The sequence below is a fragment of the Talpa europaea genome (assembly GCF_964194135.1).
Source record: "Talpa europaea genome assembly, chromosome: 12".
Lineage (NCBI taxonomy): Eukaryota > Metazoa > Chordata > Mammalia > Eulipotyphla > Talpidae > Talpa > Talpa europaea.
In genome coordinates, this window is record NC_140079.1 from 102,704,486 (window position 1) to 102,728,352 (window position 23,867).

The 23,867-nt window shown below is 72.2% G+C and overlaps 1 protein-coding gene across 5 annotated transcripts; it reads right to left on the bottom strand.

The window, feature by feature from the left end:
* Positions 1–61: 61 nt before the first annotated feature.
* On the bottom strand, positions 62–22,938 carry MAPK8IP3 (mitogen-activated protein kinase 8 interacting protein 3; the record flags this gene model as incomplete). 5 transcript variants are annotated; one of them, XM_084251346.1, is made up of 31 exons in its annotated part: positions 62–684; positions 760–909; positions 994–1,173; positions 1,264–1,302; positions 1,429–1,542; positions 1,628–1,799; positions 2,084–2,232; positions 2,309–2,376; positions 2,464–2,544; positions 2,621–2,740; positions 2,820–3,009; positions 3,094–3,276; positions 3,517–3,682; positions 4,047–4,205; positions 4,407–4,502; positions 4,691–4,817; positions 5,276–5,443; positions 5,536–5,592; positions 5,808–5,938; positions 6,351–6,432; positions 6,521–6,673; positions 6,798–6,873; positions 10,340–10,458; positions 10,576–10,678; positions 11,047–11,293; positions 13,493–13,544; positions 13,787–13,810; positions 15,435–15,526; positions 15,656–15,726; positions 17,023–17,143; positions 22,636–22,938. In XM_084251346.1, the coding sequence occupies 31 exons, from the start codon at positions 22,936–22,938 to the stop codon at positions 560–562; spliced, it is 3,918 nt and encodes a 1,305-aa protein (XP_084107472.1). In that variant the 3' UTR covers positions 62–559. The 5 variants fall into 5 exon arrangements, with proteins under 5 accessions (XP_084107472.1, XP_084107469.1, XP_084107473.1 ...); XM_084251343.1 differs by having other exon boundaries at positions 11,047–11,284; positions 13,397–13,544; XM_084251347.1 differs by lacking the exon at positions 13,787–13,810.
* Positions 22,939–23,867: the final 929 nt, after the last annotated feature.

The window sequence follows — 23,867 nt, forward strand, 5'->3', positions numbered from 1 at the left end:
CCGGCTCTTTTTATAATAAAGCGAAGGCGCCCCGTGCCCGGCGGTGCTGTGTGGACACGTTTATTTCGCGCGGAGCAGACCTGGGGGTCACTTGCAGGGTCAAAGCCTGAGGGCGGCCCCGCCCCTCCCGCGCAGCACCCGCCGCGGCCACCCTGCGGACGGACGGACCCTCGGCGGGCAGCACAGGGCGGGCGCCGGGCGCGCGGGCGGGCGGGGCTGCCCCGCGGAGCGGAGCGGGAGGGAGGCCGGGCAGGGGCGCGGGCTGGGCCCGGGCACCCCTGGAAGCTGCCCGGAGCCGGCTGGAGGCGGCCCTGCTGCCTGGGCCCGTGGGTGCGGGGCCGCGCCGCCAGCCCTAGGCACTTGGGCGCCGTCTGCGGGCCGGACCGGCTCCGCGGGACCTCGCCTGAGGCCGGGGCCGGCCGGACCGCCCGGGGAGGGCCGCCCCTGGGCCGCGGGGCGGGCCGGCCGGGGTGCGAGGGGCGGGGCGGCCTCCGCGCAGGAGGGGGCGGCTCAAGCGGGGGCGGGGTCTTCCCCGGCGGGGCGCGGGCGCGGGCGCGGCTCACTCGGGGCTGTAGGACACCTGCCACACGATGACGTGGCTGCGCTCCGCCTTGGACAGCGCGGGCTTCCCCGGGCCGCTCGCGTCCCCCGCGCTCTCGTCCGCCTCGTCGTCCTCGCCGTCGCCTGCGGGGACGGGCCGGTGACGGGCCGGGCCGGGCCGGGCGCGGGGCCGCGGGGCCGCGGGCCGCGCGCACTCACCGATGCGGAAGTCGATGTAGCCCTCGCCGCCGCTCAGCACCAGCGCGCTCCGGAGCCGCTGCGCGTCGGCGTCCGCCGCGGGGCCGGCCGGCGCGGGGCCCTCGGACGGGCTGTCCAGCACGCTGCCGTTGAGCGTGGCCAGCACGTTCCCTGCGCGGGCACAGGGCTCAGCGGGCGCGCTCGGGGCTCGGGCGCGCGGGGGGCTCCCGCCGCGGGGCCCGCGCCGACCCTCACCCGGCACCGAGACGAAGAACTTGACGGCGTCGCGGTGCCCGTGGAAGCAGAGCTGGGCCTGGGCCATGGAGCAGTAGGGGATGAAGCTGCTGGTCGCCCTGTCGCTGCTGTCGTCGCCGTACACGTGGATGACGCCCCCGGGGCGCGCGCCCTCCCCGGCCGTGGGCGACGTCTTGTTGGCTGGCGAGAGGGCGGGGGCGCTGAGCGGGGCGCGGGGCGCGGGGCGGGGCTCGCGGGCGCGGGGCGCGCCTCCCGCGGCGCTGGACTTACCGCGGAGCCCCAGCAGCTGGCCTCGGTGCAGGACCACGGCTGGGGGCGGGGAAGAGGGGTCAGGCGGGCAGGTCCGGGGCGAGACCGGCAGGGGGGGCGACCCGGGGGAGCCCACGAGGCCTTCCGCGGCCGCTGTCCCCTCCCCGCGGACGGCGGGTCACTCACTCTCGGTCAGCGGGATGGAGATGACGACTCCGTTGCCGGTGCCCACCCAGAGGCGGTTGCCCGCGATGAGCAGGGCCGTGATGCGCACGAAGGAGAAGCCCAGCTTGCCGGTGCCTGCGCGGGCGGGGCCGGGGGAGCGGTCAGCTGCGGGGGCGGGGCGGGGGGCGGGCGGCGGGGCGGGGTGGGGCGGGCCCCTCACCCAGCATCTTGCTGACGTAGGGCTCGATGTCCACGTCCTGCAGGTGCTGGTGGGTGTGGGCGTGGTAGAGACGCAGCGTGGAGTCCAGGCGGATGGACACCCACACCCCGTCGCCGATCCATGCCAGCTGGCGCACCTGGCTCTCCCGCCGGGGGTGGGCATCAAATGACTTCTGTGGGGCCGGGCAGCCCGTCAGGGGCCTGAAGGAGGGGCCCTGACCGTCCTCCACCAGGGCGGCGCCCCCACCACCTCGGCCTCACTGGGCTTTGCCCAGGGGTGGGCGGGAGGGGAGCTGTGCGGGATCCAGACCAGTCCACCGCCTTGTTTCCGGGCTGAAGCTGCAGCGGGCCCCGGACTGGCCGCCCTTGACCTGCTGGGACCTGGGGCCAGCGGTGACTCCGGAGCCGGCCCCTCGCGCACTCCCCCGGGGCCAGCAGAGGCAGGGCGCCCACGCACCTCAATCTGCATGGTCTTGGGCTGGATCACGTGCACCTTGTTCTTGTAGCCGCACCACACGCGGTCGTCCACCACGGCCATGCAGCGGATGGAGTGGTGCGGGTGGCCCAGGTCCATCAGGTGGTAGTTGCTCAGGTCCCACTGGCCGTCTGCAGAGCCCAGGACAGCGCTCAGGCCGGGGGCCCGCGACTCCCGGGGGCAGCTCACCCACCAGCCCAGGCTCACCTTCGCCCCGGTGGAAGATGGCTAGAGTCCCGTCCGCCAGGGCCACCAGCACCCGCCCCTTCACATGCCTGCAAGGGAAGCGGGTGAGCAGGCGGCAGGGTGGCGGGTCTGGCGGGGTGGCCCTGCCCCGCGCCCAGCACGAGCCCAGCACGTACACCAGGCTAAGCACGGAGTCCTTGAGCTTGATGGCGTGCAGGCACGTCTTCCAGTTGGCCACGGCCGAGTGCACGTACAGCCTGCGGGGAGGCACGGGTGGTGGTGGGCAGCGCTGTGCTCTCCCCAGCCCCCACCCGCCTGCCCCGCCCTGCCTACCAGCCATTCTGGGCCCCCAGCCACATGGTGGGCGCTGCGCTGCTGCCTGCCCCTGCGGGGTCTGCGCTGGGCTCCGCATCGGGCTGTGCCCCGCTGGCTTCGGCCTCCGGCCCGCTCTCACTGCAAGAAGGGTGGCGGCTCAGGAAGCGCGTCCCCCGGCCCTGCCGGCTCCCCTCCATCTCCGCCCCCGAGCACCCACCTGCCAGGCTGGGCGCTGGGGGCCGGGGTCGGGGCTGGGTCAGTGAAGACGTGCTCCGTCAGAGGCCCTGGCCGCACGGCAGCTGGTCCTGCCTCGCTCTGCCCTGAGTCCGGCACCTCGGTGGCCTCAGTGGCCTCCTCCGTGGACTGTGATGGGTTGACCTTCCCATCAGCGACAGCAGCCACCTCCCCTGTGGGAGGGAGGGTGAGCAGGACGGGCCGGGAGAGGAACAGGGCGCAGACGGTGCGGCCTCCGCGTTGGGCTCAGGACTCACCCTGGCCCTTGTCCAGCACCGGGGTGTCCCCTCGGGAGGAGCAGTTGCTGCGTGGCACGTTGCAGCGGGTGGCACAGCCCACCAGGGTGATGCCAGCCAGCACGCCATCGGCGCTCGAGTCCTCGGGATTCATGTCACTGTCCAGGAAGATCTCCCCCGGAGGGTAGTCACTGCTGCTGGCCGCTAGGGGACAGTCACCACCCATCACTCTGTGCGGAAGAGCCCCTCCTGCCAGGCCATGCCGGGACCCCTCGCATGGGAGAGTCGGGGAGCCGGGGTCTCCCTGCTGATGCCCCCCCCAGCCAGCCCAGTCTGGACCTGGGCGCCCAGGGCCTCAGCTGGGCAGTGGTTGGCCCCTCCCCCCCTCCCGGCAGCGGCCAGCAGGGTCTGCCATGGTGGACAGACTGAGGGGCGGGCGCTCACCGGGGATGCTGGAGACGCACAGCACATGGGCGTTGCAGACTGTGAACTGGTCCACGATGGTGCCCGGCTGGTTGGCATCCACGATCACCACTTTGCTGGTGGTCAGCGTGCTCGTGAGGATCCACACCCGGCTAGACGTAGCATCCGTTTCCGGCAGCTCCTTTGCCTGTTCGGGAGCAAAGGAGACCGAGACCTCCACCTGCAACGTGGGCGTCTGCCTGGAGGGGTCAGGCCCGCCACCCCTCGGGCGCCCTGCCGGGGGTGCCCCACACCCAGCGCCCGGCCTCCGCGCGGGGAGCGCCTCCGCGGGCCCCTGCGCAGCCCGCCCGCGCCGGAGAGCCCTGTCCCTTGGAGGGGGTGCAGCACCAGGGCAGCCCCCGCCCCCCACCGAGGAGCCGGCAGGCAGGGCCACCGGGAGAGGGGCCGTCCCGGAGAGGACGGGGTCCGGCCGCGCCCAGGCCCGCGGTGCGCCCCACCGCCCGCCTGCGCCCCTAGACGCGGCCGCACACACAGGCCCTGGCCGCGCAGACCTTCTTCTTTTCGGGGGACGTGTGGTTGCTCCGGGGCTCTCCTTCCACTTCGGGGTCACAGGTCAGAGGGTCCCGGCCCGGTGCAGGTTTCACCCCACTCCCAGGGTCGTCCTCACTGGGCTTCCACCCGCTCAGGTTCACGCCCGCGGCGCACCACAGCTGCGGGAGCGGCCGGGAGGGTGGGCGCTAGGCCTGGGCGGCCCGGCCCGGCCCGGCCCGGCCCGGCCCCGCCCCACTCCTCCCGGCCCCGCCCCGCCCCTCTTACCAGGCCCCGCCCCTCTCCTCCCAGACCCCGCCCCGCCCTCCTCCTGGCCCCGCCCCTCCCCTCCCGGCCCCGCCCCGCGCCCGGCCCAGGCTCACCTTCATGGTCGGGTCCTTCTCCACCAGCGGGCGGCAGTACACGGGGACGGGCACGTTCTTCATCCTCGTGTCCTCCTGGCCCCCGTTGGGGCTCAGCTGCGAGCCCCAGGCAGAGGCGGTGGGTGCCGGGCTGGGCCGCGGCTACCCGCCCTGCAGAGGGGCTGGGGCTGGCCTCTGCGGCGCCCACCTGCGGCCCAACCTCCCCCGAGGCCGCCCGGGCCAGCCCCTCGGCGCCGCCCCGCCCCGCCCCGCCCCGCCCCGCCCCTCCGGGCCGGCCGCCGCACCTGCTTGTACTTGGCGGGCAGGCTCCAGCCGCAGGCCTGCAGCCGGCCGTCGTCGTTGCGCACGTGCTCCCGCACCTGCCGGTACTGCTCGCGCTTCTGCTCCCGCCGGGCCGAGGACGTGCAGTCGCTGCGCGGAGAAAGGACAGGTCACTGCTCGCCCCGTGGGCCCCACCCCACTGGCCTGCCTCGCAGGGCCCCGAAATCCACCCTGGGGCTGCGGCCCCTTCCCGCCGGTGTGGGGCCCCGACTGACTGGAGGGCCCTGGCGCGCTCAACGCCATGTCCAGCCCTGTTCCCCGGCCCCCGCGCTCCTTCTGCCCCTCCCAGGCCGCCTCACTGGCAGGCACCTCCCATGCAGCGCCCCTCCCGGGGAAATTGCCCAGGAGCCAATTCTTGCCGTCAAAACCAAGGAAAACACAAAATCCCAAACAAACTTGTTTCCCCAGAAGGAACCCCAGCCCTCGGGGCTCCCAGTCGACGCCCAGCCAGTCCTAGGGGCGTGGCAGCGGGCACAGCCCCAGGATGGAGGGGCTGGGGCAGCCGCAGGCTGACTCCTGGCGCTGCGCCCTCACGCCCTCCCACTCACTCGTCGGGAAAGAACTCCAGCGGCCGGCCGCCGGCTCTTGGGCACAGGGCGTGGCCGCGGCGCTGGCTGAAGCCGGCGGTGGTGGGCGACTTGTAGTGGATGTTCACCGGGGGGTAGGGCCGCTTGGCTGGAGGGGGGCTGGAGGAGGAGCTGAAGAGGCGACTGAAGCTGCCGGCAGAGGCCCAGGAGGTGAGGGCGGGCACGGGGTGGCCTTCCTGGCCCCCGCCCCGCAGCCCTCCTGGCCCCTGGGCCCCACTCACAACTGCCAGATGGTGGACTTCTTCTTCTCCTGGACAGACGGGTGCTCTCGGGATGCTCTGCAGGGGCGGGGGGACGGCGCCCTCTTGGCCACTGCCCAGCCTGGCCATGCCCCCTCTTCCCGGGCCCCTCCTCGGATGGGGGTGGCCCTCCCCAGAGGGAACAGCAGCAGAGAGCTCCTCAGAACCCCAGGCCCCTCCAGCCCCCATGCCCACCCCCTCCAGGCCCTGGGCTGTGCGGCCATCCCAGGACAGGGCCGGGGCGCGGGGCCCACCGGATCATCTCTGTCCATCTCACGGCTTCCTGCAGCTCCATCAGCCGCTCCTTGTACTGGTTGCGCTCCATGAGCACCCGGGCCATCTCCACCCGCGTGAAGCGCCGCCGCTGAGCCATGGGGATCTTGTCCTGCGGGCGCTGCTGTCAGGCCGGGGACGCGCCCTCCTGCACCCAGCTCCCCCACCCCTCGGCCCAGGGCCTGCCTCGGGTTCCCACAGATAAACGGGGCAGGGTGTGGGCAGGGAAGAGAGATGTGGCACCCACCCACCCGAGGCCACCTCCTGTCTGGAAGTCACCCCACGAGCTACAGCAGAGACAGAGTCTCCTGCAAGTCCCTGGAGGCCTGTCCCTGCCCAGGGTGGGCTGGTGCAGGGAGGAGCAGGGGTCTGTATGGGCCCGCCCTGGGGCAGGATTGAGGTTTACTTGGTGCAACCGGGCCAGTGCCAGGGTGTGAGGGGAAGCTGAGTGCCTCCAGATCAACCTCCTCCAGGGTGCCCCCCTCTGCCCCCCACCCCCCGCCGCTGAGTGCGGCCACACGCACTAGCTCGGTGCAGAGGGGGCCGCCTGTGTCCTCCAGCTCCTCCTTGGGCTCTCTGCGGGCGATGAGGGCCTCCGACTTCACTCTGCAGGGCCCGGAGGGCAGGTGTGAGGGCCCAGCAGGTGGGGAGGGCGTGCGGAGGGGGGCACCCGGGGGGTGGCCCGCGCGCTCACCGCCGCAGCTCCTCCTCCAGCTCCCTGATGCGGCCCTCCAGCCTGGCCTTGGCCTGCCGGGCCGCCTCTAAGTCCCCTCGCAGCGCCTCCTGCTCCCCGGACAGCTGGTCCACCTTGGCGATGAGGTCGTTTTTCACCACGTTCAGTGCATTTCTGGGGGGAGGGGGTGGGCGGGGCTCCCGTGAGCGGGCAGGTTCAGGGCTGGGGCGCACCCAGCAGGGCCTCAGCCCGCGGGGCCCTCCCGCAGCCACCTCTTCCCCCGCCAGGCGCCTCTTACTTGGTCTCCAGAAGCTGGGAGTTCTCCAGCAGGAGGTTGCCCACTTCCTTACCCATTCCTGGAACAAACAGGGGTGCTGCGGGCCCCGCGGAGCCAGCCCGGGCCCACCCGCCCGCCGCCCAGGGACCTCCGGCCACAGCCGGGCGGGCTCACTGCTGTACCTCGGCGGGGCAGCGCAGGATGGCAGTGCCTAAGTGGCCCTTGGTGCCCCAGAGTGGCCACCTTCATCTCGCCACCCCAGCGCGAGCAGACACCCTTCTGAGCTGCCCCAGGCGGGGGACAGAGGGGACTGTGCAGGGCACAGACAGCCCTGGCTGAGGAGCCGGTGGCCCCAGTGGGCGCGGGCCTAGAAGGGCCTGGAGGCCGGGCCCCAGCAGGCAGAGGCGAGGAGGGAGGTGCGCGTGGCCAGTGCCCCAGGGCGAGTCCCCCCAGAGCAGCCCCCTGCAGGCCTGACAGAACCACCAAGAGTCCAATCCAAGCCTCTGGGGGCTGAGGGCCGACCTGTGTCCTGGGGCCTCCCCGCAGCCTCTGCTCAGGGCCCTGCGCTGCCCCTCACCTCCTGGCCTCAGGCATGGCCTCCCCTCCGGCAGGACGCTCAGGGCACCCAGGGGCCGCACCCTGAGCTGATGGGGGTTCAGACAGGCTGGGCTGCCCCTCCGCCTGCCCAGGGCCTGCCCGCGGGTGACCAGCTAGCTGAGGGCCGCTGCCAGGACGGGCTTGGCCACTGTGCCCCCTAGGGCCCGCCCCGGCGCCGCCCCCTTGCCCCGGACCCCAGAGCCGCGGCCCCTGCTGACCACCCGCAGCCCCATGCAGGACACAGCGAGGGCTCGGGAGGCAGGAGGGGGGTGGGCGCAGGGAGCCAGCGGGCACGTGCTCGAAGGGCCTCAGCCTTACCAAAAAAGTCATCACGCACTATGGGGGCGTCCGGGCCCCACGGGAAGGGTACCAGGGCGAGGCGCGGGGAGAGAAGACAAGCACGTTAAGCCCAGAGGATGGGCCCTGGGGCCACTTTGGGGGTTGCGGTGGACACAGGAGCGGGGTGGGCAGGCAGGGGATGGGAGGCATCCGCTCCTCCTTCCAGAAAGTGGACGCTCGGGTTGGGCACAGGAGGCCCCGGACCCAGGGTGCGAGCAGGGGTCGGAGGGTCGTGAGGCAGCGGCCACCACACGCCGGGCCCTGCAGGGTGGCTGCAAGGTGCGGCGAGGGCCGGGAGGCGCCATGGGACCGGCCTGGTCCAGTCAGCCTGCGGCAGCGGCCTTAGAGAGCCGGGCGGGCACGGCGGCCTCCTGGGGGTCAGGCAGGGGAGGACCGGCACCAGCGGCTGCGGACGGGGGGCTCAGCGAAGCGCGTGCCCGGTGGCCGGGACAGCCAGCGCAGCCACGGGACGGGGCGGGCGGGCAGCAGGGGCCGGGAGCCACCTGCCGCCTGGACCCCCGTAGGGCGAGACCCAGAGAGACACGCACCTGAGAACTCCCCTGGCGTGTCCACACGGCGGCGGCGAGGGAAGGAAGCGACAAAGTGAGTTGGTGACTGAAACCAAGACGAGGGTTTCCCGTTACAGAAGCAGCGCCGCCCCGCCCCGCCCCCACCAGGGCCTGCGGGCACAGGCCCGGAGCCGCCTCGGAAGCGGGGGTCGGAGCCCCTGCCCAGGGCCGCTGGCCTCAAGGTGGCCTGTGCCCCTCGGGCGCGCCTGTGCCGGGTGTGGTTGCGCAGACCCGGCCCCCGGCCCGCCCACGGACAGGCCCACCTTCAGCCGAGGGGGCACGGGCCACCCCCAAGCCAGGCTGACCACCCTTGGCCCCCGCTCCTGTGCTGGGCAGCCACGGCTCTGAGGGGCGGGGGAGCCGCCGGAGTGGGCAGCACGGATCCGCTCGCGGGCGTGGGCGCCTGCCCTCCAGGCCGGTCGGGTGCAACACACCCCCAGCTCGCGTCTCCGGGGTGGGGGCTCCGCGTGGGGCGTTGTTGGTCGTGGCACCCGCGGGCAGGCTGGGCCTCGCGGAAGCGCCGCTTTCTCTGGCTGGACGCGTCGCGGTCGGGCGCCGAGACCTCCCTGCGCCGCCGGCCCACAGCCCTGCCCTGACCCCGGCCGGCACCGCGGGCCCGGGCAGGGCCAAGGCCTCTTCTTTTTCTTTATCTTTAAAATCTTTCCTGGCTCTTTCTACCTCCCTCTTCGCGGTTTTCGGGGGGAGGTTTTCTTCCCACTCGCGGTGTCACCGCCCGGCACGGCGAGGCCTGGGGCTGCGGCGCTCGGCTGACGGCGGCGGTCGTGTTAAGCTTTGGGGGGTCTGCTGACCGCCAGGCGTGGGCGTCCGGGCCCGAGGTCAAGCGTCGGCCGTACGCCACACCCGCGGCCCCTGTGTCCCCTGGCGCGGGCGGGTGTCCCGGCTGGCGCGGGCGGCCCTGCAGGGCGGGGCTCTCCCTCCGGCGCCCTGTGCTTGTGAGTGTGGCTTCGGCCAGCGAGGCCGCGCGGAGGGGGCTGGTCCCACGGCCACTCGCCCGATGAGCGCCGGGGAAGTGCGTATCCACCCGCCGCGTCCACTCCTCTGGGCTCTCCAGCTCCGTCTCCTGATCCTGGCCCTGGCCCAGCCACTGTGGAGGCTGTTTCTAGGCAGCCCCTGGGCTGGTGGCCACGTGGGCATTCGCACTGGGGTGCGGGGAGAGGCACGGGCCTCTGGTGGGGGCGCCTTCCCCTGCAGGTGGCTCTGGGGCGCGGCTCCTGCCCAAGCAGCCACGTGGGCCAGAGGGCCGGGGCTGGGCACAGCGAGGCTCGTGGCTGCTGGGAAGGCGTGGCCGGGGCAGAGCAGCCCTTGTGCTGCCCAGCTGGCCGCAGGGCCAGGACACCCTCCTCACTGCGCACTTTGTTATAATAAAAAAAAAAGCCGCGTCATCTGTTCCCTGGCTAACCATTCAGGCCCCCATTCAGGCACAAGGGGGAACAGTGCTGGTCACCCCACATAAGGCACTCTCTGGGGACCCCACATGCTAAGCAGGGCAGCCAGCCTGTGCCAGAGACCAAGGGGATGCCTGGCCAGAGTGCTGGTGGCCTGACCGCCCTGCTGTCCACACCAGGCCCAAGCGGAAGCCGCTCCACGAACACCCTTGAGATCCTGGCGGTCAAAGGGCACTGGTGTGGCCCCAGGGTGGCAATGGGAAAGAGGCCATGATGCCGTGGGGTGCCTCTCCCTGGGCCACGAGCCAGCCCACCCGTGTCAGAGGCCCTGGCCCTGCTGGGTGGGCAGCCAGTGTCACTGGTATGGACAGCAGGTCGGAGGGACAGCCCAGCCACAGGGCCACGCTCTACCCCCAGTGCTGCCCACCCTGTCTGCCCATCGCAGGCCTCGGGGGCCCCTTCCAGGTCAAGCCCCTGGCTCCAGCCGGCAGCGCCCTCAGAGGGGCTGCAGCAGGGGCCAGCACAGCTGCCCGGGAGCAGGCTGCTGGGGGAGACGGGCCTTGGAGGCGACCCGCGCCGGGGAGGCTGAGGGGCTGACTGCCGCCCCCCGCACAAGCAGTGAGCAAGGGAAGGCCGGCCGCGGGCTGCTCACCTAGCAGGTCGGCCCCCTCGTCCACGTCCCCGATGACCTCGGAGCCTGCAGTGGACAGCTCGTGGTACAGGGAGTCAGTGTTGATGCCGAAGGCCTTGTTCACGATGCCCTGGGTCGGGCTGCGGGACACGTGCGTGAGGGCCTCACTCTCGGCCCTGCCCCAGGCGCCGGCCAGTGGCATCCTCCCGCCCCGGGGCAGCCAGGGAGCCCACCGGCCCGGCCTCCTGGGCCAGTACCTGCTGCCCGTGCGGTCCAGGCGGGGCTCCCGGCCCGTGTCCAGCTCTGGGGTGGAATCGATGATGTCCTGCACGTCCGACCACTCATCACTGCTGCCCATGCCTGCGGGCGTGGGGGCGCTCAGGGCTGGCTGGCTGCTCCCTGGCCTCTGGCCTTGCCAGCTCGCAGCTGGCCGGTGTTCCTCCCACCTGGTCAGGTTGGTCTGCCGGACCCGAGGTGGCTACAGCAGGCCGGACCCCCGACGATGGACGGCGTCCCTCCCGGCGCCCCAAGCAGGCCCGACCTGACCCTTCCAGCTAGACCAGGGGCTGCTAGCTGCTGGCCACGGTTGAGCTGGGGGTGAAGGCACCCCCGGATTCCTGCCTGGGGCCCAGGGCCTGGCCACGCTGGGTCTCCATGGGCTGTGGCTCTATGTGGGGCGTGGGGGGGGGCCGTGGGCTGGGGGCCGGCACAGTCGGGGGCGGGCGCACCTATACTGACGTGACGCATCTCCTGCGCCACCTGCACCTCCATGTTGCGGCTGTTGCGCTTCTCCCGGGCCCGCCGGCCGTTGTTGGGGCCCCCGCTGAAGCCCCCCAGCGGCTGCAGGCTCTCGTTGAGGGGGGTGGCTGCCGCCGAGGGCACGGAGGACGTGGGCGTGTTGGACTTGGTGCCGGCGGTGCTGGGCGTGGCCGCGGCCGAGGACTGGCCCGACTCAGACATCTCGTCCTGCAGACCCTGTGACCCAAGCACAGGTGGCTCGTCTGGGCACCGCTGCCCACGGCCATGGCCCCGTGCGGGCAGGGGGCACCCGGCTGTCCTCCCGAGAGCTCGCAGCTGGCCGGCCAAGCCCGCCTGCAGCAGCCCCGGACAGGCAGCACGGCCAGACCCGACGGAGGGGCACAGAGCCGTGGGCGTGGCCCACTCTGGTCGGGACATCTGGGGGCGCCAGCCCGGCCCCGCTTCCGGACCACGGCCTCCAGAGACGTGTCTGCGGCTCCACTGGCCGAGGCCACCCTGACTGCCCACACAAACGCAAACAGACTGGAGCCCACAGCCACAGGGCTCCCCCAGATACCCCAGGAGTGAAACGTCCTGGTTCCTAAACACAACTGCCTACGGCTTCGGGGCCCTGAGTTGGTCTCCGCTGCCCGTGGCTGCCCGCCCCGACACAGCCTGGCTGGCTCAGTCTGCGAGCGCCGCTCGGGCGTGGGGGCGCCCACAGTGCCCAGCAGCTCCTGGATAGTGCTCCTCCTCTCTGCTCCCCAACGGGAGCCCAAGGGGCGTGGCGGCCCCACCCTGGGGCTCCTGTCGAGCTACACGGCAGGGCAGCCAAGGACAGATGTCAGGCCCTCTCCTTAGGGCCGGGCGAGCCCGGGGCCCCACTGTGCCCACCGCCCGCTGCACCAGGAGAGCAGCTGGCACCTTTGGCTGCCTCGAGGGCCAGTCCTGCCTCCCCACTGTGGGCCTGTGGGCAGACACTGCCCGGCCCATCTGAGGAAGGGCATCCTGTCTGGTACGCAGCCCGAGAGTCCAGGCCCCTCGGGCAAGGGTTGCCAACGGGGTGTCCATCTGTGGCCCCTGGGGACGCCTGGCGACATCCGTGGTGGTCGCGGCCGGGGCAGTGGCAGCTCTGGGTACCTGGCGGCCACGGTGCTCTCAACACCCAGCACATGAGGGCGACTGTGGGCAGAGGCGTCTAAGACCCCCGGGCCCGTCGCCTGGCCCCAGAGGCAGCTGGGGAGTCATGGTCACAGCGCCCAGAGCGGTGCCTGCAGGAAGGCCGCGGACGGGCAGGCCTACAGGCCACCCTCCCCTCTGGCCTCCTGCTGGTGGCGACTCGCTGGCGGGCGTCGGGGCCGCCCATGCCCCAGCTCCTCGCCGCCTGCGGCCACCGCTTCATTAAAGGCCAACCTCTCCACTCACTACCAGCCACCCGCCGTGGTGGCCGCAGGCGCGAGAGCACAGGCCCAGCGGTCGCTCCGCGCGTGGGCGGCAGTCGTGCGGCCAACAGTGAGAACACAGCACACGGGACCGGAAACAAGACAAAACAACAGAAATTAAAAAATCGGAAAAACTTAAAACGCAGAATGTGAAATAAAAAGAACTTAAATGTAATTGTTTAAAAAAATAAATCAAATGAAACACGTCTGTGAACTCAAACAGAAGACACGGCCGACGGAGCGCAGCTGGCCAGGCGCACATGCCGGGGCCCACGCAGCGGAGGCCGGCACTGGCCACAGCAGAAGCACATGGGTCCTGCCCAGCCGCGGTCTGCAGGGCCCGCAAGGCCAGCTGGACACTCGGCAGAGGACTGCTGGCAGCTGCAGCAGGAGGACGCTTCTGGGTAGGGGCAGAGGCCTGCGTCGGGCCCGCGGGGCTGTCTCTGCCCCTTGGAGGGGCATCCTTACCTGCGGCGGCCAGGGTCCTGTCTTGCCAGAGTCTGAGCTCTCGGATCAAATCTGGCAGAGACCAGGGGCTCTGGACACACGGCAGGCCACGGGCAGCACCTGGCCTGGGCTGTCTGGGCGCCCCCTGGCCCACTGTGCACACCCAGGGCGTCCGCCCTCCCAGATGCAGAGCCCAGAGGCGGTGCCATGTCTGGCAGGTGAGAACAGGTTGGCAGAGGCCGACGCCTGGCCCGGCCCTGTCCAGGGGGAGGGGCAGTCTCAGATGCTTGAGGCCAGCACGTCCTGATGAGTCCAGTTGTATTGCCTGGGCCAAGGGCAGCTCGGGAGGGGACCGCTGGTCAGCCCAACAGACATGCATGGCCTGCACGGGGTCTGGCCTGGACTGGAAGGCGTCCACGCCCTGCTGGCCCTGCTGCCCTCCACGGAGCACAGCCACAGGACCTAGTGCTGGAGCTGGACGTGGCTGGCCAAGGCGGCTCGGGTGCGTGGTCTGGCCGGCGCGAGCAGGCCCCGTCTGTGCACGTACCATGCCATCGGCCAGGGGGAAGACGTTCAGCGAGGTGGGGCGCTCCTTCCGGCTGCAGAGGGGGAGAGGGCGTGGCGGTCAGGGGCTCACGGGGTGGCCCTGCACTCCCAGTGGCCGCTCCCTGTGTGGGCACGCTTGGGGCCAGGCCAAGGAGGCCGCTTCCAGGAGCTGGGTCTGCCCCGCAGCCTGCAGCCCGGGGACCGCCGCAGCAGGGCTCCTGTGCTGGGGGCTGCGCCCGCAGGGGGCACGATGGCGCCTGCTGGGCCCAGGGGCCCAGGCCTGCCGAGTAGTTACCTCTTTCTCCAGGACTGGCGGGGGCTGCGAGGCGGCGACAGGCAGGCGTCACGGGCCAGGCATGCAGGGAGACAAGAGGACAGGTCAGAGTGTGGGACACCCCTCTGCAGCACCACCCAGAGGTCCTGCCACGGCCCCCACACTCGGGCCCCCAGGCGGACAGGAAGACAAGCCAGGGACGGAAAAGCCTGTCTGGCTCGGGGCCCCACGCACAGTGGCTGAGGGGGTGTTGCTGGCCGCCCAGGGGGCCGGGCTCTGGAGGCAGGAGGCCTCGGCAGGGGCTTGCTCCCTGGGCAGGCTGCTCTGACCCACAGGGATTCCAGGACAAGGGTTCGGGCCTGGGGTCATTTTCCACGCTGGACATGGCAGCAACAGCCACGCCGGGCAGCAAATTGCCTTGAGTGCAAGCCTGCCCTCATGACACAGATGGGCCTTCGGGGCTCCCTCAGCATCTGGAGCCCCGGAGGTGGGCTGGTCACCAAGGGGGCGGGGGCCGGAGGCCGGCTGGTTCTGGAGCTGGCCAGCGTCTGCTTTGGCTGAGCCCAGGTCACCCTGAGGTCTGGGGCTCGACCACATGGCATCCTAGGCACAGGCTGCTGGCCCTGCGGCCTCCTGGCCTAGGTCAGAAGGCTCAGTGCCGGCTCTTGGCCCCTGAGGCTCTGCTCACCACCGCTCTGGGGAGCTGCTGCCCCTCAGCCTGGCCCTGGGGTCCCGCCCAGCCTCCCAGGGTGACAGATTCTGGACGAGCAGCTCAGCTTTCCTCATGGTCACTGTGGGGCACAGAGGCCCGGCTCCAGGGCAGGCCTCCTCAGGCAGGCGGTGCGGTCGGCGGCCCTGACCGTACCAGCTCTCCGCAGGCACATCCGCCCGGCTAGGTGCCCGCGCCCCCCCCCTGCCCTTCCTCCCAGTGGAGGACGTCTAGAGGTGCCCGGACACCCCTGCCATGTCCTGCTGGGCGTACCCACATCTGCCTTCCAGACAGGAGGCCACGGCCCGGCTGGGTCACACGGTTCCTGCAGACACGCCAGAGGGTGTGAAGGGGCGGCGGCCACCCGCAGGAGGGACAGGTGGGCTCAGGTGAGGGGCTCGGCCCTCTTGTCGGGGCGGGGCCAGGACCCATGGGCGATCCCCTCCCCCCAACACGCTGTTTTGTTCCCCACAGGCCCATGTCGCTGGGGCCACGGAGCTCCCTGCCAGGGCAGAGCCCTCTAGGCTGGCGCCTGGGCAGGCAAGGCTCTGGGGGCTCTGCTGATCCGGCCAGGACCAAGGTCCGGTCTCATCCTGACCCGCGCACAAAGCTGGCCCCACAGGAGTCGTCCTCACCCCAGGCCTCCCGGCCCCTGACCCAGGGCGACATCCTCTGCCACCAGGTGTCGGGCTGTGCCACCGGGGGTCACATGGCCCGAGCCACACCCACTCGCCCCGCACCCCTCGCAGCCCACGCATCCCTCACATCGAGGCACAGCAGTGCTGGGGCCCTGCCCAGGCTGACCCCAGTCAGCCCAGAGCCGGGAGTTTCCCTTGCGCCCGTGGGCACGGCCTAAGGAGGTGCCCGGCTGGCCTGAGCCACAGCGGGAGCAGCGGGCCCCCTGCGCCGTGCACACCCGGGTAGCCGGCTGTGCTGGCCCCTCCCGCAGCCCTGGCTCACCTCCTCCCCGGCAGGCTGCCCTCAGGTTGGCTGCTGCCCCCGGCCTGCTGCAGCTTGGCCCTCTCGATGTGCTCCACGTAGGTCTGGATCATCTGCGAGGCAGGGCCCACCTGAGCGGCCACCTGAGCGCCCGCCCCCGGGCCCCCACCTCCCCCCGCCCCCGCACTCCCCAGACCGGCTCTGAGGACACCCTGGCGGGACATGAGGCCCGGCAGACCCACCTCCGTGTGCCGCTGGTGCAGGGCGTTGTACTCCTTCTTCATCTCCGCCTCGCGCTCCTCCAGCCGGGAGACTGCAGACAGAGGCCGGTGAGCCCGGGCCTGGCGCAGGCGCTGCGCCCCGCCCCGAGGCGGGTGGGGAGAGAACCCAGTCCGGCCCCGGGCGGCGGCACCCCCGCCCCACCGCCCCGAGTTTGATTCTGCTGCGGGAGGAAGGGCAGGCAGCCCTGCGCCCCGCGAACGGCCCTGGAGGCACGGCCGGGAGGGCTCATGTCAGGGCTGCGGATGCAGAGCTGGGGGGCTCTGCCCACGTCTCTGAGGTGCTCAAGGGGCATCTGCACAAAGTGGGCCGAGGGCTCCCCCCGCTTCAGGTGCCCCCACACAAGGCCTCGTGTGGTGCCCGAAGGCACCGCATGGCCTCGCAGGGCTTCCCTCTTGCCCTGGAGAGGGTGGTGGGTCCAGCCTCTGGCCCCTCCTTGCTGGTCCCTGCTGGCAGGCGTGCGGCCGCCGCTTCCTGGCAGAGCCGGGAGGCGGCCTGTAGGAAGGGCCAAGGGCGCCTCGGGGCCCTGTGACTGCAGGGAAGGGTCTCCGGTCCCACCAACAGCCGGTGCCCCAGACCCGGCGCGGCCCCTGCGGCCTGAGTGGACTTAGCGAGAGTCTGCAGGTCTGGCTGGGGTGGGACCAGATCCAATACGCCACCCCCCCCACCCCGCCCCACTACATCCGATCTTCAGTTTTCAGACAAATGGAAACACCCGTCATCCAGGGTAGCCAGGCGACAAGGTGATCGGTGCTCACTCACCACAACTTCTAATTACAGAAGCTGCAAATGCCCTGGACAGTTTAGCTCAAAGAAAGACTTCTGGAAAGAACCAGAGCTCTGAAAATAATCCCCTTCTTCTCCCCTCGAGAGGGCCGGCTGTTTCTCTACTCCCACTTGCAGATCAAGAAAGAACAATCTAAAGTGACTTTGAGGGGGCCTCCCGGGGGGCCTGGGGGTCACTCTTGGGCTGTCACTGCTGTGGCCTGAGTTCAATCCTGGAAGCGACCCACAGGGCGCAGCAGACCTCTCCTGTCTCCCCGCTGCTCCCCTCAGCAGTGGATTTCAGCAGATCCGCCTGTTCTGCTCCCCACTCTGTCTCTGGGGAGTCCTCTCACCCCCACACCTCTGGCCTGCACCCCAGCTCTTGCAGGCATAAGTAAATAAAATCTCAAAAAAACAAAAAAAGAACCAGAGTGTTGCCCCAAGAACGCGCTCCCAGGCCAGCCCCACAGCAGCTCTGCAGAAGGGCCACTGGCCCCGAGGCCAGCCAGGCAGCCCCATAGGCAGACACGGATGCCCGCTGGCTGCAGGGAGAGGCCGCACTCACGCTGGTCGGCGTAGCTCTTGGCCTTCAGCTCCAGCTGGCGCGTCTGCAGCTCGTAGCGCTCCACCTGTGCCTGCAGCTCCTTCTTCTCTTGCTCCAAGGCATCTTCGAACTCGATGAACTTCTGTGCACAGAGGAGAACAGGCGTCAGGGGCCTCCCTCGTGGCACAAGGGCCAAGAAGAAACCACAGGGCGCAGCAGACCCCTCCTGTCTCCCCGCTGCTCCCCTCAGCAGCGCATTTCGGTCAGTCTGCCTGTTCTGCTCCCCGCTGTCTCCTCTGGTGAATCCTCTCACCCCCTGCACCTCTGGCCTGTACCCCAGCTCTTGTATGCATAAATAAGTGAATTTTTTAAAAAAGGCATCAGGGGGCATGGCCAGGCAGGACCCCATGGAGCCCGGGTCTTGTGGACAGAGGTGTCCGCCCCAGCGCAGCTTCCTGACGAGCCTCTTGCCGCGCGAGCAGGCGGCACGGCCCAGGCCAGGGGCTGCTCGAGACCCTGCCCGGCTCAGGCAGGCCTTGCGTGTGGCTGCGCATCCGCTGTCGGCGTCTTAGGGTTCTTAATTTCTCAGAGGGCCCCACTTTTTCTTTTTCTGTAGTGCAGGTTTTGTGTGATCACTTGCTGGCCTGTGAGGCATCGGACGCCAGCAGGACAATCTGGCCCCAGTCCAGCCGCGCCCACAGGAGTCCCACCTCAAGAGGTAGGACTGCGGCAGAGTCACCCCCAGACCTAGAGCGAGAGGACAGCTTGTGAGACACAGACCCCCAGGCAGAGCCTGGGTGAGGCTCAGGGTGGGGCCCTGGGCCAAGGGGGAGGGTGGGCCGTGGTTGGAGGGTGGGGGTGTCTGGCCTGGCAATCCCCAGGCTGCTAGGAGGGAAGACACCACCGGCAGGAGGGCAGAGGCTGGGCGGGCCAGGCCCTCAGGAGGACAGACAGGGCAGGATGCCTGGAGGGCTTGGCGGGAGCCCTCACCCTGGCGTGCCCTGGGCGTGAGCGGGAGCAGGTGAGAGTGTGAGCACGTGTGAGTGGGCCTGTGCGGGCGCAAGCCTGGACCTGTCACAGGGCCCCCAGCCTGGCTTCCCGCAGGCCCGGCCCCTGTGCCGTGTGGCCCCGCGGGCAGCCTCCGTGGCAGGCAGCGGCCCCAGGTGCCCTGCAGGTCCTGCGGGCCCGCGCCCCGCCCCAGTGCCCGCCTCTGACACGGGGGCAAGGCCGGAAGGATCCCTGCGCGGACGGCGATGTGGAGCGCCCGCTCCGGGTTCCCGACCAGGTCAAGGCCTTTGGGCGGGGTGGACGCTGCGGCTGCGCCTGGGAACGGCCGAGACGCGCCGGGAAGCCCCGCTGGGCACGCGGCCTACATCCTGCGAGCCGCGAGCACAGAGTCGGGACGGAGCCGAGGGCGGCCGGCCAGCGCCAGGAGGGGTGACCCGCCCGCGCACCCCGAGCCCACAGGCAGCCGGTGCCAGCGCGGGTCCGGGAGCGCAGGAGCCCCCCTGGGGCGGGCGGCTGAAACGCCCCGAGCCGCACCCGACACTGGGGCTCCACGGGGGGCGGCGCCGAGGGCGGAGGGGGTGAGACCACACGGTGACCCCAGGAGGCGGCGGGCGGGCAGGGCTGGGCCCCCCAGGCAGGAAGTCACGAGCCAGGCCGCCGCCAGCAGGAGACACCCCACTCCGTGCCGGGGGGCGGGGCCCACAGAGCGCGGGCCTGAGGCCGCAGGGCGGCTCCGAATGGCCCTGAGGTGACACGCGGCAGCTGGCCGGGGAGAGCGGCGCCCCGGCGGTCACCTTTGGGTGGGCCCCTCCGGGAGCTGGGGGGGGCTGGCCTGGAGGCCCTGGGGACGGACGGCTGGGGCTGACCCTCGGCCCCGCCTTGCCTCTGGAAGCCACAGCCCCCGGGACCCTCCCCGGCAGCACTCGGGAGGGGTTTCCCTCGCTCCCCCAACAAAGCTCACTTCTTGTTTTCTGGAATTTGCATCAAGGTGACCTCCGGGACGCTCACGAGGCAGCCTCGGGTGCGGGCACCCCGGCCGCCAGGAGTGGACGTCCAAGGCAGCCCGTTCTCCCCAGTTAGCGCCGGAGCAAGGGCAGGGCAGATGCTGCCTTGGGGGCGGGAGCCGCAAGGGGGCCCCTGAGGACGGTGCCCCCGGCGCCCGGCCCAATGGCCCTCTCGGCCAAGCGGCCCACTCGCTGGTTTGCTAGAAATGGCCGGTGGTGGGGGCGGCCTCCTCCTCTCGCAGCACCGACCACGGAGTCCCTTCTCCGGGCTGGCCGGGGCACAGAACGTGCTCTTGCCCGGCTCTGGGCAGGAGAGGGGCAGACGCCCGTGGGCGGTGGCTGGGCACGGTGGGGCCGCCCTCTGAGGGCTGCTGGCTCCCCCACCGAGCCCAGGCACCCCTCCGCTCGCCTTCCCTGTGACCCGAGCCCGTGGGGAGGCTGCCCCATCCCAGGCCCGGGGGGTGAGTGAGCCAGGCTTCCTTGGGGCCAGGTGGGGCTGCCCAGTGGGCACTGGTTTTTAAGAACGGGGGAGACACGAGACTTGTATGTGAGAAATACCTCACAGGTGTTTCTACGGTAAGGCGCTGTGCGTGTTCCAAACCAGCTCGCGGAAGTGCGGCTGGTGCCGGCCCGAGAAGACAGGACCCGAGTGGAGCCCGCAGGTGCCCCCGGCTGCCCTTCTGCAGACATGGCCTGGGCGGGCGGGCCCACAGTGGAGTGTGCCCAGGAGAGAGGGGCCCCAGCAAGAGCACACGGAAAGGCTCCCAGGAAGGCTGCAGGGGCAAGGGGAAGCTGGCAGAGGGGCGCTCCCAGGGAGCTCACCCTGCGGCACCCCAGAACCTCAGCCTGATTAGGAAACGTGCCCCCCAAGAAAGACACACCCGAGGCCGAGGGCTCTGGGGCCACCGGAGGACCCCAGCTTGCTGGCCCTGCTGCATCGGGAGCCAGAACAGGGTGCAGCCCAGTGCGGCTGCACTTAGAGAAAGTTCTGGAAAGCGCAACGCAGCCTCCAGCGACAGGAGGAGGTGGGTGGGCCCGCAGGGCCGGGGCGGGTGTGGCAGCACAGGGCTCTCTTCCCCTTGGTGTGGAGATGGTTTCTGGGGTGCAGATATGACCCTCCCTCAGGTGGAAGCCCCAGGTGCCACCCCGCCCACCTCAGGTTCCTGTTGTGTGGTGAGGCTCCCCGGCTCTTGCAGCAGAGCTGCGCCTCCGGCCAGAAAGGCCCCTCTGATGCAGCCTCCCGCCTTGCCTGGAGCAGGGACCAGCACCAGGTCGCACCTAAACTCCAGGGAAACAGAACCTGCCGCTGGGTAGCAGGAGCCAGCCGGAGGAAACGCCTGTGTGGCCATCGGGGCAGGGCGGGCCGGAGGGCGGGGAGCAGCAACCTCCACGCCATGGCCGCGAGGCCGTGGAAAGGGCCGGGGCGGGTCTCGACGCCCCGCACTGCACAGGGGCCTGTGGCTGCGCCGACCTCAGACCTCCACAAAGGCCTGGTGTGACCTCTCAAGGTCACGGAGCAGCCGGGCAGGCCGGGGAGGCCGTGGGGCAGCTGGCTGCGGAGGGCTGTTTTTGCAGCTTTCCCATAAACGATTTAAAAGCCTAATAAAACTTAAAAATAAGAAGTAATTTTAATCTAAAAACTAAGTCCTGGAAGAACGAGTTCCCTCCTCACCCACCAGCACCCACACCCAGGACCAGGGCTGGGGGACGGGGCCAGGCCACAGGCGCCCTCCCTGACCCGGGCCGACCCCTCGGACCACAGTGATCTGGTGCGGCTCTGCCCGGCCCCCGGGGAGACAGGCGGGGGCATCACGGCAGAGGCCTCTCGGCACAGGCTGTCCTCTCCAGAGCAGTCCGCAGGCCTCACCCTGCCCACAGGTCCCCGCGGCCCCACGTCTGGGAGGGCTGCAGACACCCCTGCTGCCCAGGATGCCTGCTGGGGCCGGGCGGTGGTGTCAGAGGCGCCAGGGGACGTCTGGGCCCTGGTTACGAGCAGTTGGCTCAGCTGGAGCCTGAGGTCACGCCTGTGTCGGGCACGCTGAGCTGCGGGCCGAGCTGCGGGCCGGGGCACTCATGCGCCGGAAGGGAGTGGCGGACTGGGGAGCGCCGCTTGGGGAAGAGGAAGCACCTCAAGGTCTCTGGGAACCCCGGACACAGGTGTCAGCTCTGGAGCCAGGACACCCCCAGCCCCTCCTCCTATGCTTGAGCCAGCAGCAGCCCGACCTGGGGCCTGAGGGCCCCTTGCAGGGCAGGCCTGACCCGGCCCCAGGGTCACAGTGGCGCCCACAGGAAGGCGCAGGCGAGGAGACCGGGCTGCAGAAGCTCAGGTCACCTCTGCCTGCGGCCTGGGCGCCCGCCACGCTGCGTCTGTCCCTCCACGCCGCAGAGACCGGGCCGGCTGGCAGGACCTGTCCCGGGCGGGCACCCGCCCCCTGACCCTCCCCCAGGGAGGTCCCCACGGCCTGGGGCAGCTATGGGGTGGGCCGGCCTCTTGAGGAGAGGGGGGCCCAGCTGGCCCCATTGTCCGTGGCCGGGAGGTGAGGGAGCTCAGCGCCCTCTGGACCGCACAGGCGGAGCCGCGGGGAGGGGCAAGGTGGCGCGGGGCGGCCCCGGGCGTCTGACCCCAGCAGGGCGGCGGAGGGGGACCCTCCCCAGAAGAGGCCTGGGGCACCCGGAGGACCGGCCCCCGGCACAGGCCGCAGCGCCCGGGAGCCCGCAGAGCCCGGCCGCAGCCCCGCCGCCCGCCCAGCCCGCGCGGCGCCAGCACAGCACCCGCTGGGGCCGCAGCCCCGACCGCCGGGGCCTCCGTCAAAGGCGCCGGTGGAGCTGCCGGGCCGCGCGGCCGCTGCGGTCTGCAGGGCGCCGCCGGCGATGGGGGCCGCGCCCGGGCCCTGCGCTTGAAGGCGCTCGGCGGCCCGGGGCTGGCAGGGGTAGGGTCGGCCGGCCCAGGACCAGGCGCCCCCCCGCCCACCCCAGCAGCCGGGGCCCTCCCGGCCCTCCCGGCCCGCGGCGCCGCCCGCGGGGATGCAGAGGGTCCAGCGGCCGCGGACGCCCGGCGAGGGGCAGGCCTGGGCGCGGCGCGGCCCTGGGGAGCCCGCCCGGGGAGCGCGGGGAGCAGCGGCCCGGGCCGGCCGAGGGCGGAGCCGGGGGCTCTAGGGGGTCGCGCGGAGGCCCAGCCGTGGGAGGACGGGGTCGCGGGCCCCGGCCCGGGGCAGCGAGGAGGGGGTCCCGGGCGAGGGTGGGGGTGGGGGCCGGGGTGGGCTCCTGGCAGGGGTCGGTCTGGGGGTGCGGTCGGGGCGGGGGTCGGGGTCCGGGGCGGGGTGCGGGGTCCGGGGTCGGGGGTGCGGGCCGGGGCGGGGTGCGGGGTCGGGGGTGCAGGGTCGGGGGTGCGGGCGGGACGGGGGCGCGGGGTCCCGGGCCGGGGGTGCGGGGCCCGGGGCGGGGACGGGGGGGGGGGTGCGGGGTCCGGGGCCGGGGCGGGGGTGCGGGGTCCCGGGCCGGGGCGGGGGTGCGGGGTCCCGGGCCGGGGCGGGGGTGCGGGGCCGGGGCGGGGGTGCGGGGTCCGGGGCGGGGGTGCGGGGCGGGCGGGCGGGGGCCCGGGCGGGCGGGGGCGCCCACGCACCTCCTCGGCCTGCTTGCGCAGCGCCTTCTCGCGCTCGTACTGGGTGAGCAGCTGCTCGTTGTCCTCGCGCAGCAGCTCCAGCTCCACCTCGTGCTCCTGGTTCTCGCTGAGCACCGCGTCCAGGTTCTCCAGCACCGTCACCACGAGCGGCATCAGCTCCTTCACCACCTCCTCGTCGTAGCAGCGGATGAGGCGCTCGAACTCGCGGTAGATGGAGCCCGCCAGGCCCGACACGCGCTCCGACATCACGGAGCCCGCGCAGTAGTCGTCCTGGTACACGACGGCGCCGCCCGCCTCGTCCATCGGCAGCTCCATCGTCGCGGCGCGGCCGCCGCCCGGGCCGAGTGCGCCGCCCGGGCCCGTCCCGCCGCCGGCCCCGCGCGCCCGCCCGCCCGTCGCTCAGCGGCCGGAAGTCCCGCCCCGCGTGACGCGCCGGAAGCGCGCGGTCCGCCCCGCCTCCCCGCGGCGCCGGCGCCCCCGGGGCGGGGGCGCGCCCCCTGGTGGGGGTTCCCGGGGCGGGGGACGCGCTCCCTGGTAGGGGGGGTCCCGGGGCGGGGGGCGCGCTCCTTCGGGGGGCCCGGGAGTGGGGACGCGCTCCCTGGTGGGGGGCCCCGGGGCGGGGGGCGCGCTCCCTCGGGTGGTCCCGGGGCGGGGGCGAGCTCCCTGGGGGGGGTCCCGGGGCAGGGGGCGCGCTCCCTGGGGGGGTCCCGGGGCGGGGACGCGCTCCCTGGTGGGGGGCCCCGGGGCGGGGGGCGCGCTCCCTCGGGGGGTCCCGGGAGCGGGGACGCGCTCCCTGGGGGGGGTCCCGGGGCGGGGGCGAGCTCCCTGGGGGGGGTTCCCGGGGCGGGGGGCGCGCTCCCTCGAGGGGCCCGGGCGCGGGCCCCTCCGCCGGTCACACGGCTTGTGCGGCTTCCACGCAGGGCCGCGCCCCCCGCCCAGGCGGCCGGCAGACCCCGCCGGCCCCCGCGGCCCTTGAGGCGCCCCCGCCCAGCATGTCTGGGAACTGGGCGGGCGCTGGAGCCCCGGGTTTGAGGGGAGCCGCCAAGGACTCGCGCCGCGTCTCCGGCTGCACCGCCTGGAGGGAGGCGCCGCCGCCGGCCCCCGCTGCGCGGCCGGCACAGGGGGGGCCCCCGCGCGCCCACGGGCTGCTTCAGCGGGAAGCCCGGGGCGCCCGGCCCAGGAGACAAGCGGCGCCGGCGCGCAGGCCTGGCCCGGCGGTCCCCGCGAACCCC